Raw genomic sequence first — 14755 nt, 5'->3', positions numbered from 1 at the left:
TACATCACGATGAGTGGTCTGGCACCGCGCCACGCATGCGTCTGCGCTCGGCGTCCCGGTTGGCTCTATGGGGGTGTTTGTAAACATAAGGGAAATGGGTGTTCAATGGTGCCACGTGCTCCTGCAAGCTAGCCAGTCTTGCTAAGATCTGCAGAACTTTCTAGGTGTACGATAATTTATTAACCAACAAAACCGTCGTAGAGTAACCAAGGCTAAAGTGTGATGTTGCCAATCTGACTGCAAAACTTAACAAAACTTTACACTGCTAATTAAAATGGAAACTTTCGTTGATTATGTAAGATTTTATCGGTTGTGATCGTTGTAAAACTTTGTATAATGTGAATCTGCTCTAGTCACTTTATGAAACTACAAAGTCGCCTGGCACCGTGCCATTCCAGATGTGAACTATCTCCAAGGAAACCATGGCCCATTCTGTTTGTAAACATTATTATAATATTCTCTGTGACCTGTTAACATGCGCTCCATTGTGTACTCATAGTTTTAAAAGCAAATTCCATTATTAGTTTGGATAAATATCTACAAAGTTAGTTTTAAGGGAGAAGCGTAAAAAAATCAATTTCTGTTTTGCCCAAAGGATGACTAGAAAAGAAAGGTGAAGAGAATGTTAATTTGCATTTCAAACAAAAAATATAAGAAAGAAAGAAATCATTTTAAATAGAAAATTATATGATCAGAATGTCTCTTAAACGTTTGACTTCTGGCATCACTGTCCTCGTCATGCAACCGTTTTAGAAAGTGAATGAAACGTGTTTCTCCCACAGCGTCCCGTCGTTCATCCCGCTGTTCCTGTTCGAGCAGTTCCGGCNATTCCTTTGCACCAATTTGTGAGATTCACCTGTAGGTAAACCTCAATAAAGCAGCTATTAAGAAAGAAAAATACTTAAAAATAAACATAACCCTCTTTCTGACGCAGTCGGGTAATAAACTAAATGTAATCTTAACATTTCAGTCAGACTTACCTGTCAACTCAACGACGTGCTTTAAAATCAAAGATTGAGTTTAAATTACTCCATATTTTATAATACACATTGAAAACAATATAACTCGCTTGAGTTTTTTTTTTGTATTTTCATAAAAATAACAAATAATCATGAAGATTCACAAAATTTCTGCAGTGGTTGACAAATCTCGTAATTTGTTTTGACAGGTGACAATAAAGCCATAGACAATTTCCTTATGAAAGCCACACTTTTCCAATATTTTTGTTTGCCATGAGATTCTGGTAGACCTATACAGGAGAGCACTTGGCACTACTATAAATCAATACTTTTAAAGGCTAAATGACCAATTTTCAATTATTTGTCCGTCAGACAGATATTATAAAATATTAAACTCATATTTTTTATTTTCTTTCATAATTAAATAATAACAGTCCTACATCGAGTTGAATTGGCGCGTGACGCGTGACGTCACGCGACATTTCAACTCAATACAATANATGTTCCTGGTCAGGCTATATAATGTGAATCTGCTCTAGTCACTTTATGAAACTACAAAGTCGCCTGGCAACGTGCCATTCCAGATGTGAACTATCTCCAAGGAAACCATGGCCCGTTTTGTTTGTAAACATTATTATAATATTGTCTATGACCTGTTAACATGCGCTCCATTGTGTACTCATAGTTTTAAAAGCAAATTCCATTATTAGTTTGGATAAACATCTACAAAGTTAGTTTTAAGGGAGAAGTGTAAAAATTTAAACTCTGTTTTTCCCAAAAGTTGACTGTAAGAGGAAGGTAAAGACAATATTAATTCGCCTTTTGTAAAGTATACATATTGGCATTTTAAACAAAAAAATGTGAGAAAGAAAGAAATATTTTTTAAATAGAAAATCACATGATCAGAATGTCTCTCAAACGTTTGACTTGCATTGCTGTTCTTGTCATGCAATCATTGAAATGTTTTAGAAAGGGAATAAAAAATGTATCTCCCGCAGCGTCCCGTCGTTCATCCCGCTGTTCCTGTTCGAGCAGTTCCGGCGCTACTCCAACTGCTTCTTCCTGCTCATCGCGCTGCTGCAGCAGATCCCCGACGTGTCGCCCACGGGCCGCTGGACCACGCTCACGCCGCTCATACTCATCCTCAGCGTCAGCGCCGTCAAGGAGATCGTGGAGGACTTTGTAAGTAGCGCTGCTGTCTGTTCCTGCTCGAGCAGTTCCGTGCTACTCCAACTGCTTCTTCCTGCTCATCGCGCTGCTGCAGCAGATCCCTGACGTGTCGCCCACGGGCCGCTGGACCACGCTCACGCCGCTCATACTCATCCTCAGCGTCAGCGCCGTCAAGGAGATCGTGGAGGACTTTGTAAGTAAAGAACTGGCTAAAGCAGTACCAGCGGTACTCTGTTTCTTACATCCGAAGAAGTTGCTACTGCGAAACCCTCATGTGCTTCTAAAGGCACGTGAATGATCTGTTACGACGCGCTTATGCGCTGTTACTTAGCACCACCTTGTTTTTTTAAGTAAATAATCATGTTCTAGATTTGTATGCTGGTAGGGTATTTCCTATGACCTTGAAACGAGAAACGAGGCTGAAGTTGTTTTCTCGGCACTTTAGTGCCATAAAGTTGAGAATAATGCCTAATCCATTGCTTCTTTCAGCATTTTAAATTTTCAACCCAATAAAAACGTATGTTGTATAATCGGTATGTTACACGATAGTGAAGCGCGCAGTAGTTCTGCAAGAGCGTATTTTTGCACTAATCAGCCTCTAATTAGATTAAGCCAATTAATATTATTACTGGAGTACGGTATTAACAACATCCTCTCTGATGAAATGGATACACGGCGTAAAAACTCAATGTATTTATTAATTTAATGCTAGAATTAAATAGGTGAAATTGTAAGGACTAGCTAGATTCGCTAAAAGGCATTTGAAGTTGCGTCATATTGTCATGAGATGTACACATTATTTATTTATTTATATTAGAAAGACCAGGGTTTACATAATTGATTATTTTACACTTGATAACCACTTATAGGTCCCCACAGATAGACTTGTGTTTATTTGGTATAAATATTCACTAATTGCATCCTTAACAGGATGATTCCTGCTACGTTAATTAGTTACGCTGCAAGAGATTCGAATCGTGTCAAGGTCAGGAACCGCATTGGATTCAGCTTTGCTAAAAATATCAGATAATTTCAGAAGCTTTAGTGTGCAGAATTTCAGAGTTATTTTAAACATTTTCTCGTGTGGGACGACATCCAACATCAATCTTCAGTTTATAAGAAAACGATAACATAATTTTTCTGTCGTTAGAATTTAGAAGTTAGAATTTAAGCAGTCTACATATACATACGATATATTGAAGATGGAAGCGAATTAAGTAGATTAGGTACTGTAGGCCAGTACTTTTCTCTTGCCTCTGGTAAATTACACAAAAGTCATATAAAATCTCTGTTTGGGGCTGAAAATTTTGGGCTGACACTGTGTAGGTTTGTTGCCGACACGACAAGATCATGTTCAGTTCATTTAAAATTAAAGGTAAATTGTATTGTTTCCAGAAACGTCACAGAGCAGACGATGAGACGAACCGGCGGAAAGTGGAGGTGCTGCGCGACGGCCGCTGGCTGTCGCTGCGTTGGGAGAAGCTGCTGGTGGGCGACATCTGCAAGGTCGTCAACAACCAGTTCTTCCCCGCCGACCTCGTGCTACTGGCCTCCAGGTAGATATTCCCTTCAATACTTATGTTTCGTTAGTTTCAGCCAAATGACGTCCACTGTTGGACAAAGGCCTCCCCCATGTATTTCCACAACGACCAGTCATGCACTACTGGCATCCAGGTAGCCTTCAGGTTCAGAATGTCCAATTCCCAAAATGTCCAACGGTTTCAAAATGTCCAATTCCCGGAATGTCCAATTCCCAAAATGTCCAATTCCCGAAATGTCCAGTTCCCGAAACGTCCAATTCCCAAAATGTCCAATCTACTATTATGATGGGTTTATTGAATAAGTCCTCATAGCCTTTCTTAATAGTAGTTTACCGACCCTCATCAGATCGTTGGTCTACTTAATAGGAGGACCACACTTCGTGTTCCGGCTCGTGGTCGCCACTTGAGGACTTTTCTGTTCCAATACGTATCTTTTCGTCTTTCCATTCGTTTATTTCATCAAAAACCTCCATCTGGCACCATCTCTACGCCCGCCGCAATACTCTAAATTCAATTTAAGTTTTCATTAAAATACACGGTAATAATATTTTTTATCCACAACGAGGAAGCTCTTGGCCTGTATCTCGCCTGATATCTTTCGCACATGCTTCATTTGGAATTTCCCTTCATTATTCGTCGTATATTTTATCATAATATCTACAGTGTGACTGCACACATTTTTCCTCTTTCAACATAAATTGTTATCTGTTCTTGCTGAATTCTGTAGGGGCTCTACTATTAACGAGACGATTCGCTGCCCTGCCACGGAATGTATTTCGTGTATTCGCCGCATATTAAAACATTTTAAAATGTATTTCGTAATAAACAAAAATAAAGTTGTAGTTTCTTTAGTATTGCAGCCCACACAATGACTCAGTTAAATAATGAGGTAATGCAGCAGGTATTAGCGTATGATATAGTATCTATTTTAGTTCAAAACAAGTTAATTTATTTATATGACAAACCTCTAAATATGACAAGTACCTGATAATTCTGTTATTTGTGTCATGGCAGAAAACAATTGAAATGACATCTGTTTGCGTTACCTACGTCATTCCTAGCTACAAAAAGTAATATTGACATTGATTTGCATTGTATTTTCTGAAATGCATTTTTTTTACAGTAGCGTACGTAAAGACAAGAATGTCAATTAAATTAACTGAACGCTAATGAAATGTTATTAAATTTTAGGTAAAAGTATAGCCGCGATACATGGTCTTATTTTGGATATTTTATTAAGTATTCATTCGCATCCGCTGGTTTACTCATACTGTATTTCCGCATTTTTGAATTATCCCTTCCTAGCGATAAGACCGCCGAAATTGTACCGTTTCGTTTTTTATTTGTGTGCCGTTTCGTTTTATGTCTATTTTGCGCGGTGTACATTAAAGTCGATCTATCCTAAAGCTTCATTAAAAGTGAGGCAACGGCAAAATAATCTTAGTAATCATTTATTGCCAAAAGAAACTACGCTATTCTGTTTCCATCGATATTAAACTATGAATAACGTTTAAAACTGTCCGGGATACTCCTTAACCCCATTTGCCTAGTTTAGAGTCTACCTATCACTCTTTCATGCTGTCACTTCGCTTCAAAACTTCAAACTGTGTAGGGAGTAGTCCCGCTTACCTGATAAAAACTTCAAACTGTGCCCCACTGACTCGAATGTCTTTCCGCAGCGAACCGCAAGGTATATCGTTCATCGAGACCTCGAATCTGGACGGGGAGACCAACTTGAAGATCCGCCAGGCCAACCCGGAGACGGCTCGTCTCGACAGCACACGGCAACTGGCCGAGTTCCATGCTACCGTGCAGTGTGAATCGCCTAACAGACACCTCTACGAGTTCAACGGCATGCTGAAGGAAACTAACGCCAAGTGAGTACATCCGGAGCTTATATCAGATAGTCAGGACCAATGTCTGAATAAGAAACTGCTCGCAGTGCCCTGCTTTTTACCTATCTAGGTAATCTTGACATCTGTCAAGGTTAAATAGCCATGTGATTCTGACAGAGTAGAATAGGACCGCCTCCACTCTTCCCGGATGTCGTAAGAAGCGACTAAGCGAGAAAACACCTGGCCTCCCTAACCCGTCTAGCCAGGGTAGGGAGTATAGGCAGGCCTGTTCATCTCCGCGAGTTTACATTGAAAACAAAACACGCACGATGGCCCACCTACAGGATACTATTCGATAAGGCCTCACATACGAGCGAACATTGACTCACGCACGCGTATTCTTGTGTATGATGGAAGAAAATAAAGAAAATGGTGTATTTAACTGTGCTGACTGTGCAGTATTTAACTGCCTAAATAATAATAAAAACACAGAATGCACTTTTTTAAGTTGCCTCAAGATACTGAGAAGTAAATAAGTAGTTAATATTATTAATGATAATTCCTGCTAAATCATGTATTTCCTCCGCCATTTTCCGCAGTTTGGCAACTCACGTCACATCATTTTACCGAAGTCAGCCCTATAGCTTCGGCGCAGTGCCGATCACTGACGTTTGTCAACAAAGTGGTGCTTGACTCTTAATACAGGCTAAATTACACCATATTGTTAATGGCATTGAGCATACATTTTTTTAAATACCTTCGCGAAGTAAAACTTCTGTACGTAGTACTTATTATTATCCCATCAAAAACAATACTTGTCAAAAAAACCAAGTCTCGCAACTCAGTTGTTCTACGGTAAAAAGTTGTGAGATCCATGTAATACCAAGTCCAGGCCAGGAAATCTTTAACGTTTTACATAAATTATTGACTTGGCCATCGCACTAAATAATTTAATTTACACGTGTTTTCATGCGATGGCCAAGTCAATATATTTATGTAAAACGTTAAAGATTTCCTGGCCTGGACTTGGTATTACATGGATCTCACAACTTTTTACCGTNATATTTTAGTTTTTCCTTGATTCATACACCAAACACTACTTATATTCCAAATTTGAAGCTTCTAGGTCTGCTAGAAGTGCCTTAGAGTTTTGATGATCGGTGAGTCAGTGAGTCAGTGAGTCAGTCAGTGAGTGACAAAATTAAGTAACTTTGACCCGTTATAATTCTTAAACTACTGGTTCAAATTGAATGAAATTTTAAATATACCGTGTCTTTACAATGCCTGCATAGCTAATGAAAATTCAGCCTTCTAGTTTTATCCACAACGAAGTTACAGGCGGTCGAAAATGGCCTGAATTGCTTCGAGAAAAGGATGGTACGGCCGTGCCGCTTTTTTGCTCGACTTGGTGGGGGCACTGCCGTGCCCCCAGATTCTGTGGTATAGGTCAAATTCTCCATTTGCCTCTGACAAATTATCTACGTAGGTAAGTGATGATACCGAGGTAGCACAATATTTTAGGAAATACCACTGGAAATCTTATAATTATTTCTGCCAATAAAAATTGTAGAATGAAAATTTAATTGATTTATTGTTTCCAGGACAATACCACTGGGCCTGGACCAGATGTTGCTTCGCGGGGCGATGCTTCGGAATACCTCGTGGGTGTACGGTGTGGTGGTCTACACGGGCCATGAGACCAAGCTCATGAAGAACTCCACCAAAGGTATGTCGATCGATCAACATGGAAATCATTTGGGGAGCTGAACGTAGGCCACGTTCAGCAGTTTGGTTCACAACCAAAAAATCGCATGTCTCTATCCCTATCACAACATTTGCTATGATCGTTTGAACTAAGCCTCTCCGGGCGCGCCATTCAACGCTTCGTTAACAACGAAACTGAAAATGGCTCTAGATTTGTAATTTTGATAAAGAAAAGTTAGATTTCAAATAAAAACAAAAGATTTCGAAGTAAAATAAGCATTTTAGTTAAAATTAAAATTGTCTACCTGTAGCGGAGAATAATGTTGTGGCAGGCCTTTGTTCAAACGATCATAGCAAATGTTGTGGTAGGGATAGAGACATGCGATTCTTGGTTTTACAAAGATAATACGATAGAAAATAATACAAAGTAATGAAAACCACCCGTTATAGGGGCATTTTTTGGAGAAATTTATCAAATAACCAAAAAAATACAGTTTTTTTTCAAAAAGTATCATTTTTTATTATTTGTTGGCATTTTCTGGGTATTTTATGTATTTTTTCAGTTCGCCTGTTATTTAGCATTATTACAGTTTTTATTTTATCAGGATATACCTCTTAGTTTAAAAGTTATTACGTTTTCTTTACAATAAGTAATTCGAAGAAAAAAAATTCTATAAAAAATTAATAAGAAATCTCAAAAAAAATTGACCTCTTTTTTGTAGATAAAAATAGGTCTAGTTTTATCTATTTTCATTCATATATACACTTTAACGTGACTCACACTGTATTGCTAATAAAGTACAAATATTCTTTCAAAAATATTCTGCATTATGTAGTATGCGTAATATGGATAACCTTGAAGTGTCATACGGATCATCTTAGGTGAAAAAGACTATAATGGCAATAAATAAACAACCCGTAGTTTTGAAGCAGTGTTGGTTTGAACTGGGACGTGTAAGGTAAGAACCTCCGCTAAAAATTGCGCGGACGCACGGGGCGGGAATACACCCGCCACCCGTCACCCGCCGTGCGTTTGGCATATCAGCCTAGTGCCACGTACTATCAGCAACAGTGTTAACTATCCATTTCCGTTCATGTCGCCTCGTTCTATCGCAAAGAATCACCATTTGATGACAGCGAGAGCAAAAACTGAATCTGATTATGCAACATTGACTTTAACTTTAATTTGATTTGATTGATTAAGCAGTATTATTGTCCCAACTAATATTATAAATGCGAAAGTAACTCTGTCTGTCTGTGTCTGTCTGTCTGTCTGTCTGTCTGTCTGTCTGTCTGTTACGATTTCCCGCTTAAACCTCGCAACCGATTTTGATGAAATTTGGCATAGAGATAGTTTGAGTCCCGGGAAAGAACATAGGATAGTTTTTATCCCGGTTTTTGAAACAGGGACGCGCGCGATAAAGTTTTTCTGTGACAGACAAAATTACACGCGGGCGAAGCCGCGGGCGGAAAGCTAGTAATTGATATTTTTTTTTAATTTAATTTGTACACCGCAAAGGTACGACATGTTGATACCGTTTTAAATGCTGACTTAACACCTTATGTACACATGTTTGAACAAATAAATTTATCTTTATCTTTATCTAAAACGGAAATGGATAGTTAACACTGTAGCCGTGTGTACGTGCATCTTAGCAAAGGCCTTAAAAGCGCTTTTTAAAAGCCTAATCGCTGACGTTTAAAGAAGAAAGAAAAAAAGAAAGATACATTTATTACAATGGACATCACACAAATACAGACCATTACATAGACATGACAGTGGCACATAAAAAATAAAAAAAATAAAAACAAGAGTAAACTGAGCAGTGCCACCCATCCACAAACAAGATGCCCACTGCAACGGGGACTCACTCAGCATATGCCGTGGCCCACGGTGACGAAGGCCACGGCGCTGGTTTTCAGTGTGCCCCATGCCGAGTGAGGGTCAAGGACCATTGGTAAAATAAATAAAATACTAAGCTGCATAAAATTGTCTAGATAAACATACATAAATAGTAATATTAGTGCACAGATAAATACAAAAGGCGGGAAATCGGTAAGGATGATAAGAATACGTTACGTTTGTCCCTTGCAGCCCCGCTGAAGCGCTCGTCGATCGACCGGCAGACCAACACGCACATCCTGATGCTGTTCATGATCCTGCTGGCGCTGTCGCTGCTCAGCGCCGCCTTCAACGAGCTGTGGGTGCGCAGCCACAGCGACTGGTACATCGGCCTTACGGGTGAGGGCACCATCTACCCACTAGAGCAGGGTTTCCCAATTTTTTTTGCCAAGGAACCCTAATTGATTATAGTTTTCCTAGCGGAACCCTACTTTGCAATTATTTGTAAACAAGTCGGTGCGCGCGAACAACGTCGGTCACGAAACGTGGGATAATATTTTTTACGGAACCCTTGCGGCCTTTCCACGGAACCCCAGGGTTCCGCGGACCACCATTCGGGAACCGCTGCACTAGAGCAGTGGTTCTTAACCGGTGGCCCGCGGACCACTGGTGGTCCCTGGAGGCATTCCAAGTGGTTCACGAAGACATCGTAATAAACAAGTGACGTAACGTGACAGTGGGCGAGAAATCGACCACCCCATTCATAGGATTTTGAAAAAAAAGTGGTCCCTGACAAGACAGGGTAAAATGGTCCCTCGTGACTTAAAGATTAAGAACCACTGCACTAGAGCAGCGGTTCCCGAATGGTGGTCCGCGGAACCCTGGGGTTCCGTGGAAAGGCCGCAAAGGTCCCGTAAAAAATATTATCCCACGTTTCGTAACCGACGTTGTTCGCTCGCACCGACTTGTTTACGCACAAGGGAGGTGCAGGGCGTGCGGGCGGAGTAGTACGGGGGTTCCGCTAGGAAAAGTATAATCAATTAGGGTTCCTTGGCAAAAAAAATTGGGAACCCTGCACTAGAGCAGTGGTTCTTAACCGGTGGTCCGCGGACCACTGGTGGTCCCTGGAGGCATTCCAAGTGGTCCACGAAGACATCGTAATAAACAAGTGACGTAACGTGACAGTGGGCGAGAAATCGACCACCCCATTCATAGGATTTTGAAAAAAAAGTGGTCCCTGACAAGACAGGGTAAAATGGTCCCTCATGACTTAAAGATTAAGAACCACTGCACTAGAGGCTTGCGCTAAGGCTCACTTTACTTGAATAACCCAAGCGGGCGCCCGCCTATTAATGCAAAAGAATTATGAATCAAATTTCTTCTTCTTTGCCCTAGATCTTATTCCCATTTATTTGAGGTCGGCTCTCCTCGTTCTGAGGGCTTAGTGTGAGTTTACATCAACCATTTATAGATTTTAAGTTCTTGAAAGCTTCCGCTAGGGGCGCTGTACAATCCGTCATACATTTAATGTCACTTTTTTACGCAGTCGACATCGAATGCGTTTGACGTAAACTCACACTACGCTCCCTGAAGTGCCAGGACAGTCTGTCCTGGGTTGTCGAAATATTTGTTTGGGCACGCTCTAAGTCTTTGGGCACCGTGGACCACCACGTGACCAGTGGGCGTCCTCTATCTTTCCTATTTGGCAGTACTAAGGCCCGTTTTACGAATATAATTGATTCGTGGATTTACAATTGGGCTAAGTGCCAAAAAAAGCAATATCAAGTTTTTGTTTTTCAAATGTGGTATGATGAACTGCTATTCCATATCGAAGGTGTAAAATGCCTACAAAAATGTATGGCACTTAGCCAAATTGTAAATTCCACAGCTCAATTTATGAATTGGATCACTATTTAAAATATGCATGTTTCTTTGTTACAGAGGCGCAGAATACACATTTCGGATTTAACTTTTTGACATTTTTGATATTGTACAACAATCTTATACCTATATCGTTACAAGTTACTGCTGAAATTGTTAGATTTTTTCAAGTAAGTAATATTTAATTCTACTTCCAAGTAATATTAATAATAATTATTAAGTTTTCATGTATCCTTTATATCCTGGTAAAACAGAAGGCCTACATTATTTATTTATTATTATGGATAAAAGGTGGAGCGTCCGATATTTCGTTTGAAGCAGAGCCACGACAGAATGTCTAGGCTGTCTAGCTCAGACAATAACTCGCAGTTCCATCGCAATAGATTTTGGAGGACACCGTCAGGTCTTAGTGAGTAGGCCCGGCCTATTTGATAGGGAGGGGACTCTCCCACAAGTCACTTTAATGCATTTTCTAACAAAAAAAAGTCACTGGTTCCTCCGGCAATTTAGTACATTTCCGGATAAAATTCTGGCGAAGAAGTCTGGCGTTTCGTAACTTGACATTTATTTATTTATTTAATTAGCAATATAATGACTTACTTGACTTATGGTCCTTCTTCTTCTTTTCGTGTCGACAACAAACCTACACAGTGTCAGCCCAAAACTCCGCCACAAGAGTGGCGTTGTCAGTAGCACTCATCAAATCCTCCTGAGTGCAGTTGCTTGGGCACTCAGGGCATGACATCAGGTGCCTCATCGACTGGGGAACAAAACCGCATCTGCACTCCATGTTCAAGCCATCCAAGAATCCCCACCTGGCCAGATTGTCCTTACTACGGCCAACCTGCGTCCGAAGTCTATTTAAACTTATGGTCCTATGTCCCCTAGATGGGGCAGAGGGCGTCGACAACAGTCCTCCATCTCGTTCGGTCTTGAGCTTCTCGCTTGATCTCGCTCCAGGTCTTGCCGATCTTCTTCGCCTCGTCCGCTACAGTGCGCCGCCAAGTTTGCCTGGGGCGACCACGTTTACGTTTTCCTTGGGGATTCCAATCCAGAGCCTGCTTAGGGATGTGATCGGGGTCCCTTCGGAGCAACATAATAAGCTTACAGAAAACCCAAAGCGCTTACATGTTTAGTCACCACATCGATTACAATAAAATTACATAATATTCTTCCTATTCCAAGTTTATATGTATATGAAATTTGTCTATTTGTAACTAAACATAAGTCTCTTTTTGTAAAAAAACAGGAAGCTACTAATAGGAGAATACGATCCCAATATTTGTACAAATTACATAAACCATGTGTAAAACTGTCTGCAGTGTCACGAAATGCCTATATTATGTGTATATCTATAATAAATTACCTGATCGCTTTAAAGATGATGAATTAAGTTTAAGTTCGTTTAAGAGGCTCACTAAATTGTGGTTATTGAAACATTGTTTCTTAGTTTGAAAGATTTTATGGAGCATAAGGAATAGTTTTTTAATTTTATTTTAAGAGAAATGTGTATACACCTGTAATGGTACGATTTGGCGATCTAACTTTATTATTGCAATAACTACTGCAAATGTAATGTACCCAAATTTATGCACAATAAATTATTTGATATTTTGATATTTGATATTTGAAAAAAAATTATATAAAAGTAAAAAAATTACACAAATTGTTAAATTAAAATTAAATTCGTTTGTTTTCCAGGCGAAGTTCATCGCGATGGACAGCGAGATGTATCACGAGGCGACTGACACACCGGCCATGGCGCGCACGTCCAACCTCAACGAGGAGCTGGGCATGGTCAAGTACGTGTTCAGCGACAAGACCGGCACGCTCACCTGCAACGTCATGGACTTCCACAAGTGCTCCATCGCAGAGGTACGCTGACATATCTCACGAAATACTACAGCCATATTTGTGTCTGTCGTTGAACATTGAAACCGTGGCCACAGAAATAGAGCGATACAAGAAACTGCACATCGAACGTCTTACTCATCACCCCAATCCACTCGCCTATGGATTACTGGAGAATGACAACGTGGTTAAAAGGCTAAAAAGAAACCACGTAATTTAAGAAGACAGCTTAGGCATAGGCTAGCTGCTCTTTAACAATAAAATGACACTCAACATATCTGATTATAGTCTGGCGACTGATTGCAGAAATCATTATCACAAAAAAAAAATTGTGTCTGTATTGTCTTTGATGCGTATACTCGATAGCGCCCAAGCCAAGGTTGGCCGAGTCCTACAGTTATGCACACAAGAGCGCGTGTCTATTTGCAACGGAGCGGCGGCGCGCGGTCGCCAAAATGCTTGCAAAATACTGCGGCCGCACTGCTTCTCCGCACAGGTAACGCTTGCAATCCACCAGTGTGGCAAAGCCCTTAGTATAGCCGTGACATAAAACAACTGTACCGATTATCGTTTAATTCTAAACTCTTCCTACAATTTGCAAAAGCGTAGGAAGTTTCTCCACAGTCGACGAATGAACAATTAACTATCAACTATTTTCTTTCACGAGAAACGTACAATATTATTTAAGTTCCAACCGATCATATGCCGAGATTTCAGATAACAATAAGAAAGTTGTGTTTTGCACTGATCAGTACGCATTTCTTTTGTTGCATTGTAAGAGGTAAAAGTTCTCAAATATAATATTCACTAAGCTATGACATTCGCCACGAGACCATCAAACCACTTTATAATGCCGATTTCCCGTTTCACTCTCACACTCGTGCTTGTCTCTAAGCGAGAGTCACATTACCAGTTTGTTATGAGTATTTCAAAAGCCTGGTCCGTGAGCACGTAGAATTTTGTCCAATGATCCCAAGCTACCCATCCTTATCGCTCGCACGTAATTATATTGCTATCGCGACTGTGCGACTGGCAACCTCAGTGAGTGTGCGAGCGCGATAGCAACATAATTACGCGCGAGCGATAAGGATGGGTAGCTTGGGGTCATTGGACAAAATTCTACGTGCTCACAGACCAGACTATACCACTACCCCTATCAACCCCTTCCAGATGATCTACAACCGTCCCGGTGAGAGCGAGCGGCTGGAAGACACGCTTCTCTACCAGAACCTGATGCGCAGCGCCGCCGCGCCCGTCATCCGCGAGTTCCTCACTATGCTGGCCATCTGTCACACAGTCATCCCCGAGAAGGTCAACGGGAAGATCAACTACCACGCCGCCTCGCCAGGTAAGAACCGGCTCTAACTGACCACAATAGACACACTGGATCGATATCGTTTCGGTCCGAGGCGCCATAATAAACAGGTTCATCGTTGTCCAAGTGCGACAAACAGAATACCGGATTTGCGCATCTCTAGACCACAAGACATAAGTAAATATTTTTGAATGCTAACTTATTAAAAACAATGTTCCAACAACGATTATTTAGTAGCTAAAAATTAAGTCGGTATGCTTTTATGCTAAAAGCATCTTGTGGTTGTGATCAGTACAGCCTGTAACAATAGTAAATGTGTGTGTATGTAAATAAATAAATAAATTAACACAAAAAGTGATTATCCGATATAACTAGCTAAGATGCCGTGGCGAATCAACCAAAACCTTCAATGTAGAATCTCCACTTTGGTTTTTTCTGCGCCACTTCTCACTAGTTATCGACGTGGAGCTTGCGCAGGTCCTTTGCAACTTCGTCTCCCCACGAATCTGATACCGGGGAAGACGACGGTCTGATTTACTGGCGAGTTACTATTGCGACTAAATTACCAACCGAATACAATGGATAATTTTTATATGTTACTTAACTTAACCCTTGTTGTTATCAAACACCCATTGCAGCGTTCTTATTAGAAAGAA

General features: G+C 40.5%; 1 protein-coding gene across 5 annotated transcripts in view; it reads left to right on the top strand.

Annotated features, from left to right (window-relative positions):
* ATP8A (ATPase phospholipid transporting 8A1) overlaps nt 1-14755 on the top strand; it is a 102601-nt gene that overhangs the window by 58510 nt on the left and 29336 nt on the right. For 4 of the 5 annotated variants that reach the window (XM_028311494.1, XM_028311492.1, XM_028311495.1 and 1 more), the window contains exons 4-12: nt 783-826; nt 2183-2322; nt 3525-3685; nt 5350-5547; nt 7107-7231; nt 9305-9451; nt 10994-11103; nt 12635-12808; nt 13955-14132. In XM_028311494.1, the coding sequence (XP_028167295.1) occupies nt 783-826; nt 2183-2322; nt 3525-3685; nt 5350-5547; nt 7107-7231; nt 9305-9451; nt 10994-11103; nt 12635-12808; nt 13955-14132 (1277 nt within the window). Of the gene's footprint in view, nt 1-782; nt 827-1957; nt 2142-2182; nt 2323-3524; nt 3686-5349; nt 5548-7106; nt 7232-9304; nt 9452-10993; nt 11104-12634; nt 12809-13954; nt 14133-14755 lie in introns of all 5 variants that reach the window. The other variant, XM_028311497.1, reaches the window with a different exon arrangement.

This window comes from Ostrinia furnacalis, unplaced genomic scaffold, assembly GCF_004193835.3.
Source record: "Ostrinia furnacalis isolate ACB-3 unplaced genomic scaffold, ASM419383v2 OfSCF3339, whole genome shotgun sequence".
In the NCBI taxonomy this organism is placed as follows: Eukaryota; Metazoa; Arthropoda; class Insecta; order Lepidoptera; family Crambidae; genus Ostrinia; species Ostrinia furnacalis.
This window is presented reverse-complemented; position numbering and strand designations above follow the sequence as displayed.